This window comes from Styela clava, chromosome 12 (genome assembly GCF_964204865.1).
Source record: "Styela clava chromosome 12, kaStyClav1.hap1.2, whole genome shotgun sequence".
Lineage (NCBI taxonomy): Eukaryota > Metazoa > Chordata > Ascidiacea > Stolidobranchia > Styelidae > Styela > Styela clava.
The window spans coordinates 8599868-8612875 of NC_135261.1; the positions used below are offsets into that span (position 1 = coordinate 8599868).

Below are 13008 nucleotides of genomic sequence, written 5' to 3' on the forward strand. Positions count from 1 at the left end.
GGAAACAGGAAAGCTTTTTGAACAATAAGTACGGAGTTTTCATTGGGTTGTGTATTTCGAAATTTTCCACAAACAGGCTAAGTTTATTTTGCGGTCACACGCCAAACTGTTATAATAAGATCCGAGCTTTCTGAAAAAACAACGGTTCGCACGTAGCCTTGCGAAATGCGGCATTTCGCAACAGCACACATTGTCATTGGTCTAGAGCGGTGGGCGTCGCGTGAGCCATAATCAGATGATTTCCTGCTACGTCACGACATAAAATACGAAGCGACGCCTTTGTTATTTGAACGCTCGGTGGTTGGCATCGTCTCAAATTTATTATTCGACGTAATGAATTCGGACGTAACTGAATGCGTTTACTCAAATAGCAAGTATAACTGCTACGGTCCCAATAATCTATGCATTTTTCATACGATGTAACTATTTCGTGCAGCTAGCTCGATTTACAAGGCTGTAAACTTATTGAAAATTCAGTTAGGCCTACTGCGATACATGTATGTGGCTCAACTGATTTCAAGCGAGAACTCCTTACTCATTTTAACATATGGTATATCAGGGTAATTTCACGCGTGACTGAATCAGCCGTCTTCGACATGTTGCTTCGAAATTGCAAAATCAAGTTTAATGACAGAAATTCGCTTAAAACTGTAACTATATTGTATGATCCTCACTTGAAAGCGAAGAACTCGGGCAAATGTTTCAGAAGGAAATTTTTTATTCAATATCCGAATCGGATTTGGCAGTTGCTCCTCCTCTGCCATGCTTGTAATCTAAGTTTAGCATGGATTGGGAATATAATAATACTACAACCTACTACATAATAATTATGGAAGACTTAATGAATCGTTGAGACGTCCGAAACTATTTGTAACCCGTCACTAACTGCCATACGATATTCAAATCGAATTTTAGTTCTATTTTCACTAATATGCACTGATGGCATTCAAAATTAAAAAATATATACGTTTTTTTTCCTCAGTTCAGAAAACCATGACGAATCACTGCTTTAAAAAAACATGATCGGGTTTGCTCATTGAAACGATATTCCAAGAACGGGTTCTGCGAACCCCCTGCATCCCAATCCCACAACTGCCCATGCGATACAAGTCTAAGAAATGAACATATACCGGTGTTGTGTTCAGAATTTTTCTTCGTCATAATAACACGGTATAACTTTAAATAAAAGTAAACGGCAGAAAGCGACATTCGCCCAAATAATTAACATGCAAAATATATATATAGCACAGTGTGTATCATCTTTATAAGCAAACAAAAAACTGACATTTCAATATTCAATTAACATTAAAGAGATGATGGAAATACAATATTGCAGCTGGACCTTCTTTGCCGCATAGCTGGAAAAATTTAGACAGGGTGAAATAGTAAATGTTGGTTTAAACATTTACCTTGTCTAGCGTTTATGAGAAATTATATCGTAGTAGAAAAATGTTATCAAAACATTTAATTCAATCACCGGATTGTCAGCTAGTTAAAAACATAACTATTGCAAGATTACCACAATCTAAGGGGAAAAAAGCAATTATACACATTTATGGAAGTATATAACTATTTCTAAATAATTTTCAATAAAAAGTAAAACGCTAAAACGCGCTAATAAAATCAATGTTGATTAGTTATAAAGAATTTTGAAATAAAATGGCAAAAGTTAGAACAAATCACTAAAACTACTAATGAATTTTCTACTTATTTAAAAACCAGATGCTTTGGACGCTAGTAGATTTTGAATTGAAATTTTTAGTGAAAATTCGGGCATAGTTTGAAAAGTTATTCCGATTCGAACTGGAGATATTCTTCCACGGTAATATTTTTCCAAATGAGGAATACGCCAGGATAACTACGTAAATTGTGAAAATTACTGAAGACAAAACTACATTATGAAAACACTTATTTTTCGAATTTCTATGTAAGTTTCGAATTTTAGTTACTGTAACCAGATCTTCAATACTGGTTCTACTCAGTCAAACGTCGGTGGCCGATATACTTATACCAACAGACGAGGCAAAACTTTCAGTAAACCTAAATCTACGTGAAACGTCAAGTCATTACGAAAAAGCGTATAAACTTAAGCCATGATTAAAAAACGACACAAAACTAACAATAATTATAAGCCAAAAATTAAAATCTGCCTAATGCACAATTGCAATGTCTAGTGTTACGAAATTGGACCACTCTCATGTTGGGCGTGAAACATAGCTTCGACGTAACTTGGGTACACCGGTTCGACGACCGCTTCTGTGGGAGTCAGTAAAGGTGCGGAAGTGCCAAGGTGAGGAGCCGGGAATTCGGGGGTAGAATCAGCGACGTCCTTGAAAATTCTTTTGTATTGCTCGTACGATACAAACATGACTATATTCCATGATCCGAGACGAAGATAGGACGGTACAAACCTGTTTTAGACAAAGAAAGATATGTTTATAGAACTTGTGCGCTGTAACTGTGGCCTCACCACCACAGCCCATATTAGAATGCGGGATTCGCATTTTAGCTGAAAAATAAATCGACTGAATTTGCATTGTCGATCCCCACAGTATGAATGAATATGCAAGGCTGTGTTGTATCTTCATAATCCACAAAAGAGTACTCGTGAATTACCTATATGCGTTGTTATGTCGATTATGGACAGACGCAAACTCTGTAAAACATGGACTGCTGCAACTTTTCCTGACCTATTTATATTGCTACTAAATTTTCTTGCTCTTATTCAAAAATAGAAAACTTCAAAGGAAAACAATTGTAAAATAAATTTATGGTGCCATTGAAAAAAATGTACCTACCCTTTATAAAACGCCCTTAATCCTTCGGATTTAAACATTTTAGCCGCACATTGGATAGGATTCTTGTACGTTCCTTTGTCCGAATTCATATACCTTGTTTTTACGACATCGACGGGTGAGGCCACCACAGTTGTGATAAAACCTGAAATCAGAATTTGATTATTTAAACAGACAGCTCAGTGAGACATAACAAAATATATATCATTGACATTGAGTTTATGCCATTTGCATAGCGTGACATTGGGACATTCCATCACAACACTAAAATATATTATGACGTCATATGAAGTAAAACTCTTACCAGATGTGAGAGCGGAAGTAAAATGGCAAGGCAAGCTGTCGGTCATCAAATTCCGCTTTAAAATGGTTTCTTTAATGAGATCGTATGTGACCAATTCGCATACATTGACTACTGCAGTTCGAGTACAATTGGCGCCAATTCCTTTCCACGCTTCGGCAATTCCACCAGTTTTATACAAGGATCTAAATGATCAAATGAATGATGTTATTTCCAAAATTATAGTAAGACATAGCGTGCAGTAAAAATACATGGTTACAGACATATATGCGGTAGCAATATTAACCTGTACGCTTGCAAAGAACTGGTGTATCTTCCCTTTTCAGCTTGCATTCTTATCTTCACCACTTCAGTAGGTTGGAACATACACACCGCCATGAAGCCTGTCGTTGCTCCAGCGAGGATGCGTTGGCCGATCAATTTACTATCTGGGCCACCTGAAAAGTACATAACGGGTCATAGACAACGACGCCCTCTTTGTATAATCTTGCCTAATGCCTATAATATAGGTATAGCTAGATATTGAACTCACCTGGCAGCAGATTGACGTAGAAGTTTTTAACGTTATCATAAAAGCCGATTCGAACGGAACAAAATCCGATTTGTCGTTGCAAGCCGGCACTCAATCCACTGTAGAGAGATCTCGCCCCACTCTTTTTCACGTTGGAAATAATGGTTTGCATTGCACCTTTAGCGCTTTTCGACGGATTTACAGCTGCAAAAGCTCTCTTCTTAGCCATGTAAATCTCCGATAAGGTAAGTTCATTGAAGGTTTGTGTAGCATTTGCTTTGACTTTTATGGCGGAGCAAACGGCATTGTCCAACAGAGTAGTCGCTGCTGAACCATTGCCACCTTGTTTTGACATAGATAACTTTTTGAGCATGTAAAGTTCGGATGACGTTAGTTCTGTGAATGTATAGGTAGCGGATGCTGATCCAGGGGTGGTTAAATGTAGCCCTTTTGGCAGTGTAGATGCTTGAAATGTTGATTTTGCACCGGGAAATGGGCGAGCCGTATTGGGATAATTAGAAGCCAGTGTGTGCGAGAAGTGTGATGTTTGAACAGGAAGACCAATCTTGCCCTTTGGTACTGTGGAATGTTTTGCGGCTAATGGTTTAGATGAGCTAGTCTTGTCGCCACCTTCACCCTTGACCTGAAATAAACAACCATGACATAATGCAAGATAACAATTGCAAACAGGAATGTGTCCCGAACGGTGTTACGTCGATTAAGACAAGAGAGAAGGCATGCAGGAACTGATAAGAATGAAGTCCTGTTGATTTTCAACCGTGCTGTTTCTGCTCTCAGGTCATCATCACTCGATAAAGTAAGAGGACCATTGGAATTGGAACGATGATTTTCATACAACCTGTTTTACATTAACAAAAACACCGAAAAAAAAAATGATTAGATAGAGTACATGCATTGGATAGAGAAATTAAAGTTACACCAGTAATTTCAGAAGATATTCAACGTTCCGCATACATTTTATTGAAAAAGTATCAAAATTTTAACATTGAGTAAAACGCTCACCTGTAACCACACTTTAATTGTGTCCAGTGGAAAGGTAGCCAGATCTGCTGTACACCCGGCAAGTCCGGCGGCGGCGATTTTCAAGGGAAGGGGAAGCCCAACTTCGTCCGGAGAAGTCTTCATTTTCGATGACTTAAATTATGATCGATTTTGATATAATTCTTGAGGTTGGTGAATTAACTAGTTTTGGCACAAATAATCTGACGAAAAAAAAGTTTCAGTTCCAGCTATCAGAGTTGAATCAAAATGGGTGGGGCTGTGGATTGACTTTTACGAGTAGTAAAAGGCCCACATATCAAGGGTTTTCGACTGGTTTTTGTTGTTTTCGGATTCAGTTTTATCATAATCTGAGCAACCAAGATTGACAGATTTCGAGCAGTCCAAAATATGTTCTCTTTTCTTTCCACCAAAATCGAAAGTTCTCAAAAATGACGTAAAAACCCCGAATTTCTGCTTCCCTACAATAGGGAATTCTTGAACTGACGGCAACGACTTTTCTTTCTGTATTCCTGTGCTGGCTACAACGTCTGTGTCGACTTTTGTCGGCGACTTCGGCTCGTCTGACATGCTATGTAAAGATACTGAAGATGAATTTGAAGCCCTGAAAAATAGAGAGGGCATTCGCGTTACGATTGTCGTATCATCAAAAATCTCTACCACTATAATATTATACAAACATAACTACGTTGCGCAAGTCTTCCATGTTTACTGAAACCAAACATCAGGTAACATGGATCCACACGGTAAGCAAACAAAAGCCTGGAGAAAATGCTAATTATGACCGTTTTGTGCCAGACGGCTTCAAGAAGTGCTTTATATTGCGTAATAGCTAGTCGCCAAATTACGAAAGACAGGAACCGAGCGCGTACGTGATCGTATTTGGCCGGTAATGAGTCAGGCGCAAAGTAGTACCGAATTATTATGAATTTCGAAACACGGGTATCTATTGAACTGAAACCAATCGTTTTTATAATGAGACAACCACTGACAACGTATAAAATGAAACACGTCGATCGGGCAAAGTCCACACACACAAATAAAATAAGAACAATCGTTTCGTAAACACTGCCTTTCAATAAGACACTGTAGCAAGCTGACCCGTGTATGCAAGCTAGACTACCTCAATTTTATTAACAAAAGCTTAAACACTAACGACTTGAAATATAATATTCAGTACATCAAAATTACAACTTTTTTACTCCAGACTTGTGTAAATTCCTATTTATACGATGTAACACAAGTAACTCATAATCAACTTGCATGGAGGGCACTCTCACCTGCAATTGATTCCATGAATGACTAGTTACTCACACTTAGTGACTTGAACAATCCCTACGCTTGCATGCTTTAAATAATGTCAGAGAAATAAATCGATTTTCTTAAATAGAGGCAAATACTCAATTTATCATTATTTTGTCATAATACTGAGCCATACTAATAGTGATACAAAATCAAACATCAAATCGGAAGCATAACTGTGACATAGCACGTGTCCAAAATTATATAGATCATCAATAGTACAAAGTTCTCGAATGGATCAATTCAACAGCTAGAAAGCAGTTACTTTCGTGGACGTAAGTCACAGGATTTGCATGGTTACAACACAATTTATTTATTCACAAGATAATCCCCGAAACGGTCACATAGATTTGAAACAAAAAATAATCCTCGATCAAATATTAATTAGTATGACCAACGTGGATTATCCGATGGTCATTTACATCCCGCAGTTGAACAAGAAAAACAATAGATGAGATTTGTAACGCTTATAATTATAATCAACACGATGTGAACTTATTCGTTTAATACGAACGACCTGTTTGGTGACCCATTATCTTTCCACTTCTAATCTAGCTCAAATGTTGTACTTATCTAACGCCAAAAAAAATTTTCGAATTTATTTTATGCCCAAGTAGTCTACTTCTGCAAAATTCATTTGATACAACTAACAATGTGAACATTACATTAAAAATTCATATTCATCATAATAAATTAAAGCACCCCGAAACTTTTCTAAAAATTCATATTCATCATAATAAATTAAAGCACCCCGAAACTTTTCTGAATTAGTGATATAGACATCACTTTGAGTGACAAAGCTTAGGAGTAGTTCCTTATTCAGGCGAACTTTTCAGTCAATAAAATCGACCCAGGCTCGCCTCATTATTTATGGACGATAATTTCACACGATTAGTCAAGTTTGGCAACTTTGTATATAGGTGTTGCGAAACACACCGTTTGACCCCACCCGAACTAAAAACCGATCCATAACTCACATAATAAAGCGCTTTCTGATTGGTCGGTAACTATCCCGATGAGCGAGGTGTGTCGATGACGTCTGAGCCCGCACTCAGCTGATGTGGTTTCTCGACCAATCAGGTTTGAAAAGGTATCGCCTTTGTTAAATGCCGAGGTCTCTGTGCTCATCTGCACGTTGAGGTTTCGCAATATTGTTTTCGTGAGGAATTTTGGATCTTTGTTAAACTCATATCTGCCATCTAATCCCTAAATCTCCATAAATTAAAAAAAAAGGGCAACATATTCAGACGAAATATAACGTGCAACGTGTTATTCATCATGTGCATTTCATATCCCGAGGCAAAAATGCAAATTATGAAATTGTTGCTTGTAATTTGTGCTGCTTCAGCAATATGTTAATCAGAAATTCTAAAATTTCCACCAGAAAGGAGTACTGAATTTAAAATCACAGCGTTAAAGCTTGAAAATCATCGAACTTTAGACAACGCTGGCATTGAATAACATTGTATTTAATAAGACGTTGCTTTACCCAATGAAATATGGACAAATCATGCATTTCCATTCAAAGATACATTTTTACCATGGGGTTGTGTAATACCCAGGAACTCATATACCCTCTTACAGATGTTTTTGATATTACACCACACAAAAGAGTTGAAACTAAAACATCAATACAAACACTTGTCCGCCTTTATCGCGTCATACAAATAATAGGGGACTATGTACAAACTCGTTTGTTAGTTCTATAATAATATTCAAACATACTTTGCTATCACGTTCAATTCTTGGAACCAATTAAAAACGAATTCGCGTTGAATGCAGCACACACCTCTTCAGTAAACAAGTTGTCAGTATTGGCGCGGAGACTGTTTATTCACAGAACGTGCGACTCTGTGATGGCGACTGCGATATCCATTCGGACAGTACTGTAAATTGAATCGAAACACATATAGTTCGGATATACATTTTGTATACGTGCATAAAATTTACGAGAGCGAATCTCACCCTGAGATGGATTTGAAATCATTTTTCAGATTTTGCGTTCGTGGTTCAAATTGCCGTTCACAGAGGGCAATTCATTTGGGTAACCTTTGACGTGGTACGTAGTGCGTGCATATGGCCTTGGTTTTCAGGCTTTCTGATGTACTAACTTTCGAAGTCATAAAATAAAACTTTGCCAAATTATTTTATGTTTTTATGTAACCTCTAAAAAAACTAATCCAAAGCTAATTTGCTGACATTTTGGTATTTGTCTAGTTAAGTTATCAACTCTTTTAGATATCTTTCTTGTATTCTATACTCGACTTTACAGACATACAAAATGCTGTCCGATTGCCATTCTAGGTCTAATCTGTAATAATTAAGTAGCTCAAAAAAGATTTTCACCAAATTTTCTGCTTTAAAAGGCGCGAGTGTTTGCGTCACGAGCAAAAATATCCGAAAACGCCTACTTTTTATCTTCAAACTCGTGGTGTGACTCGTTCGGACCTTTTATTATTGGTCACACCCCCACCGACGTCAAATCACCACTGATTTATAGAATGACGTGGAATAACCGGTAATACAATGAAAATTGATTAAGTTTTTCAGAATGATAATGTCGTAAATTATCCTTGACTTACAAATTGGCAAGTAGGATTTGATATGTCAAAAAACAACCAAAAGGGTTGGACTATTTTTGGCGCACCTACAAGTGCTGTCCAATTGCGACGCGTAGTTTACCACTCCACAGGTGCGTACATTATAGGCAACTATTAAAGATAGTTTTTCATTAGTCAGGGACAGGGTATACTCAACAGCGTTAGACAATATTAAAAGTCAGGTCAAGAAATAACATTTTCGAATTTCCTGTATAATATACACTCTGATCAGTATGGTTATGACATTACTGAGAAATGTTGCATATTCGTTGTGTTCAATAGCAACGCACTCAATATTAGCGTACTCACACAGAGAATAGTTCCAGAAGAGAACGACTCCTCTACAAGGTGATGCTGAATCGCAAAAATATATTCAGTCAGATATGGATAAAAGAATGAGGCGTGCCAAAGAGTACCCCTGTAGCCAATCATAATTGTTGTTGACGGCGATTTCCTAATTTCGCCCAACGTGTTTGGACTTCTATAATTTCACTATGGATACGCCAAAAATATTTCAATTGCACAATTGACAACGGCCTAATTAAAATCCCGACAAAATTGACTTTCATAAATAAAAGGAAGTCAAAGAAATTAACTCAATACATGTCATATAATTATTGCACGTTTAAGTTAGATTAATGTGATTCAGATCCTACTATGACTTTGACATACTCGAATATATAAAATCGACGAAATAATTAAACAATTTCAAATATCTTTTAATATTTTTCATCGAAACTAAACGTTCCGAAAATATCCACAGTATATATACATTGATCTATCTTTTGAATATAATGAAAAATCACTGCTAAAATATCGTTATTCGAAGTAAACTAACGGCGGTAAATAACTCATGGAATTGCAAACATATTCAATAAATTCAAAAGTGACTCATCTTAACTGACGTTGATCGAAATGTGAAAGTTGTTACGCTGTTTGCTGAACAAAATTTAAAATTTTTCGTGGCGATATTCGACAGTATTGCATCATATTTTGATAAAAAGTTACAGCATCGCGTCGCCTGAGACACGACTTCTTTTAACGTTGTTTGTAACCGAGTGATGCTTCCTATCGACTTAGTAATATTGCGTAAGATTGGTGTTCAAATAATTCGCCAAAGTGCTTTCATAAACAAAACTCTCAGGTAAAACACTAAACTGAAGATTTTGAAATCGTCATATTTCACGACAAGTGTTGCGAAAACAGACCAGCGTGCATGAAAGTATCGTTGGCAATTTTATGTCCTTGGATGAATATATATTAGATTGCCTGACGATTACATTTGCTAGGCAGATATCCACAATTTATCGACTATTACCAAGCGAGCACGTCCGGCTCTCAAAAATTGCGGAAAAGCAGCGCACAGGGTACAAAGTTCACATCGAGTGACGTAAACAATAAATCATCGGATGAGCGTCGAGCTTGGCCGGGGTAAATGAAAAAGAAGTGATCTCACGACGTCCCCGAAAACAATTTCACTCGAACAAAGAAATTGGTTGGATCAATACTTTCCACCCACGTAGCAGCGTTGGGATTACGAACTAACTCAGCCTGTAGTGTATATTTGAAAGGCTTATTATGGTCGCATCAACTGGGCTCAATTCAAACAAATAATTACGATTTGTTTTATTTTACATCTAGATTAAATATATCATTTAGCACCACAGTTCAACTATTTCTTATACCAAAATCGTATTGATGAAATTACAATAGCCCAAACTAATCTGAAACTAGTCACTAATTTTTATGCCACCGTTGCTGTGAGCTACCATGCTATGAGCAACTAACCAAAAAATCACTCTGTTTCGTTGCATAGTAATCCCGAACTGACGCACGCATGACCACGCAGTATAAAAATATATTGCCCTGTCACGCATCCGTCAATGGTCATTTTTGTTACGCATAATTGGACCATTCATGAACCTGTAAACTGCGTCACGTCTCTACATGATTTGCGACCTTCGTTTGAGTGAAAAGTAATATAAGCGCCAAACACATTTGAAGTATTAAAGGTTGTATCAATCTGAAGTGCGTAACGTAACCATCTAACACGGTTTAACAGCTTCATTGACCATTACAACAATAATAATTAGTGCCATTTACGACTTTTATTTATATATTGGAACGTCAATTGCCATTTAACAACTTTAGAATGGAAAACTTATTTTCGGTCTCTACCTTTACACCTACCCGCTATCGCACAATTTTTAATGTAGGTGTTCGTTTTAACCTTCATCAACACGGCCAAAAAGGTGGAACCATTATTACAACGAATAATACCAACTGAATGATAAGAGGTTTATATAAGACAAGGTGAAATGAAGATTCCGAACGGAGTAACTTGCGTACCTACATAAAACTGCAAAGATTACGATTAGATTGAAGGTAAACGTTAAATCATGGTAAGGGTTTCCGACCACTTATGACATAAAGAATCAGCGCTAACGAGCTTTTACGCTGGCCTGGCCATATTATCTTCGGCTTACGATTAAGCGTCAACCACATTTTTTTCTAAAAGCCTGGAGTGCTATTGATTGGGTCGTAATTGCATAGGACGCCACTTAAAATTTTCTTTCACTTCCGAGTTATCCTTGCAGTGTCCTTGCTTCAAGCAAATATACTAATCAGGCAGAACCAGAAATTAAACACTTCTTATCGCTGTATTGCTTTGCCCCATTGATATAATATAATAACACAAGCAAGGCAAACGAGCCCTGTTCTTTGTCTTCATATTACCATAACCGACATACCTTTGTTCAGTCTTCATTCCGAATCATTAGTGTTGTTCAAACCACCAATGGTAGTGATGATGTCATCAACTGAACGATTCCACTCAGTTTACAAAACAGGAGTCATTAATATCATAACCTGTGTAATATACAAACACAATACGCGGTGGTAAAAACAATCCGGCAATAAAAGGCATTTCAACGGAATTCATCAAACAGGCTTTTGGCAATACAAACCCTAAGGCTGTTTGGAAAGAATCTATGGTGCTGATTAACCTCTAAACCTTATGGAAAGCTATAATAAACCCAACACAAGAGGAATAGCTAATCAATATCATTCTAAAAGACGTACGATTGTTAACCCTTTGATCGCTAATAAACTGTTCGTCAATCATCCTGGCCTTGGCTAATAGATCGTTACTTCTATATATATATATATTAGCGTAACTTACATGGGGGGTATATAAATTTTGTGTATGCCGATGCAGGTCACTTGAACCCGATCAGTGTTGGAAATTGATTTTCACATCGAATGCAATTCGTAACTGTATTCTAATGTCGGTACACAGATCAATATTCTCGCTGGTTTTCACTCTGTTCCTATTGTAATAGCCATGATTAATTGATGTTGCACGTCTTCTAGCTAGATCCATTAATGTTAATCCAAATTAATGTTCTATCTCACATACGATCCATTCCCCAAACGAATCTCTTTCGATTTTGTTCTAGTGTAACTTGCCGGGGCAGATGGTTCATGGTTTATTTATAAAATTAGCATAACGCACGTGTACATTAGTAAAACCGCAGGGAATTAGAATTTTCGCAGTGTGTAATTACAGCACGCATGAGCATACATAAAAATAATTGGGCTGACGTTGTAAGTGACCGGGTATTTGCCACCTGCACACCTGGTACGATTCACCTACCTAGTACCTATGGTGCTTTCCCAATATATCTGACCTGGCACAGAAATCCACCTCCAGTCTCCTAGGTACGAAAATCTCTTTCGTTCAAACTCATCAACCCTGCCTGATTATCACACCGTTCTAATTCGGTATATTGAATGTGACAAAGCCGACAAAATGGTGCCATCTCACTTCAAGAGGTGCCTATTGAGCGACGAACTGCTTGACCTCATTTGCCTTTACGCAGTCGACGGGAGATGGAACGCGAGCCATCATGCGGATCGATCGATATGTTTCCATGGAGAAGTACTGCTTCAGATAGAGAAATATGGAAATAAAAGTCAGCATTGCAATGGGGGACCGTATTGCTATTAAATTATGATTTTTATATTACACTTGAACTGGTGTTACATTCGTATGATTCCTCACACGAAATGCAGTACACATTCTATTTTGCATCGAACTCACTAACAACTGGTTTCATAGTTTCAGAAAATGTATGTATGTCACTATATAAGCTACATGATCATGACACGCTTTTATCAGATTAATCTTGCAACTGCCGAAGCGCCAAATGTATCGCTAGTCGCCAGCTGCGGTGCACGTTATCCATTTTCAGTAATCAGTAATTTATTTCTTCACCATGCTAAAAATTCGAACTATACATATACAAATTAAAAGAAACATAAAAAAAGTCGCGTTCCAGTGTGAAGGAAGACGCCTAAAACCAATACTGGTTATCGAGCGGCGGCACCTTTGGGAAAGTCTAACCAAAGCCATTACAGTATATAATTAGACAGGCTGGTGTAACAAAAACGTGATAAATAGAATAAAATCAAACTGAA

The 13008-nt window shown here is 37.3% G+C and overlaps 1 protein-coding gene across 2 annotated transcripts; it reads right to left on the reverse strand.

Moving 5' to 3' along the window:
- Window positions 1–1135: 1135 nt before the first annotated feature.
- LOC120329541 (dicarboxylate carrier UCP2-like) lies at window positions 1136–11438 on the reverse strand. Of its 2 annotated transcripts, none has more exons than XM_039396189.2 (7): window positions 11280–11438; window positions 4631–5231; window positions 3629–4250; window positions 3383–3533; window positions 3100–3281; window positions 2799–2940; window positions 1136–2411 (listed from the first exon to the last, which is right to left on the reverse strand). In XM_039396189.2, exons 2-7 carry the CDS (start codon window positions 4751–4753, stop codon window positions 2177–2179), a joined length of 1455 nt encoding a protein of 484 aa, XP_039252123.2. In that variant the 5' UTR covers window positions 4754–5231; window positions 11280–11438; the 3' UTR covers window positions 1136–2176. The 2 variants fall into 2 exon arrangements, with proteins under 2 accessions (XP_039252123.2, XP_039252124.2); XM_039396190.2 differs by lacking the exon at window positions 11280–11438 and adding an exon at window positions 5908–6579.
- Window positions 11439–13008: the final 1570 nt, after the last annotated feature.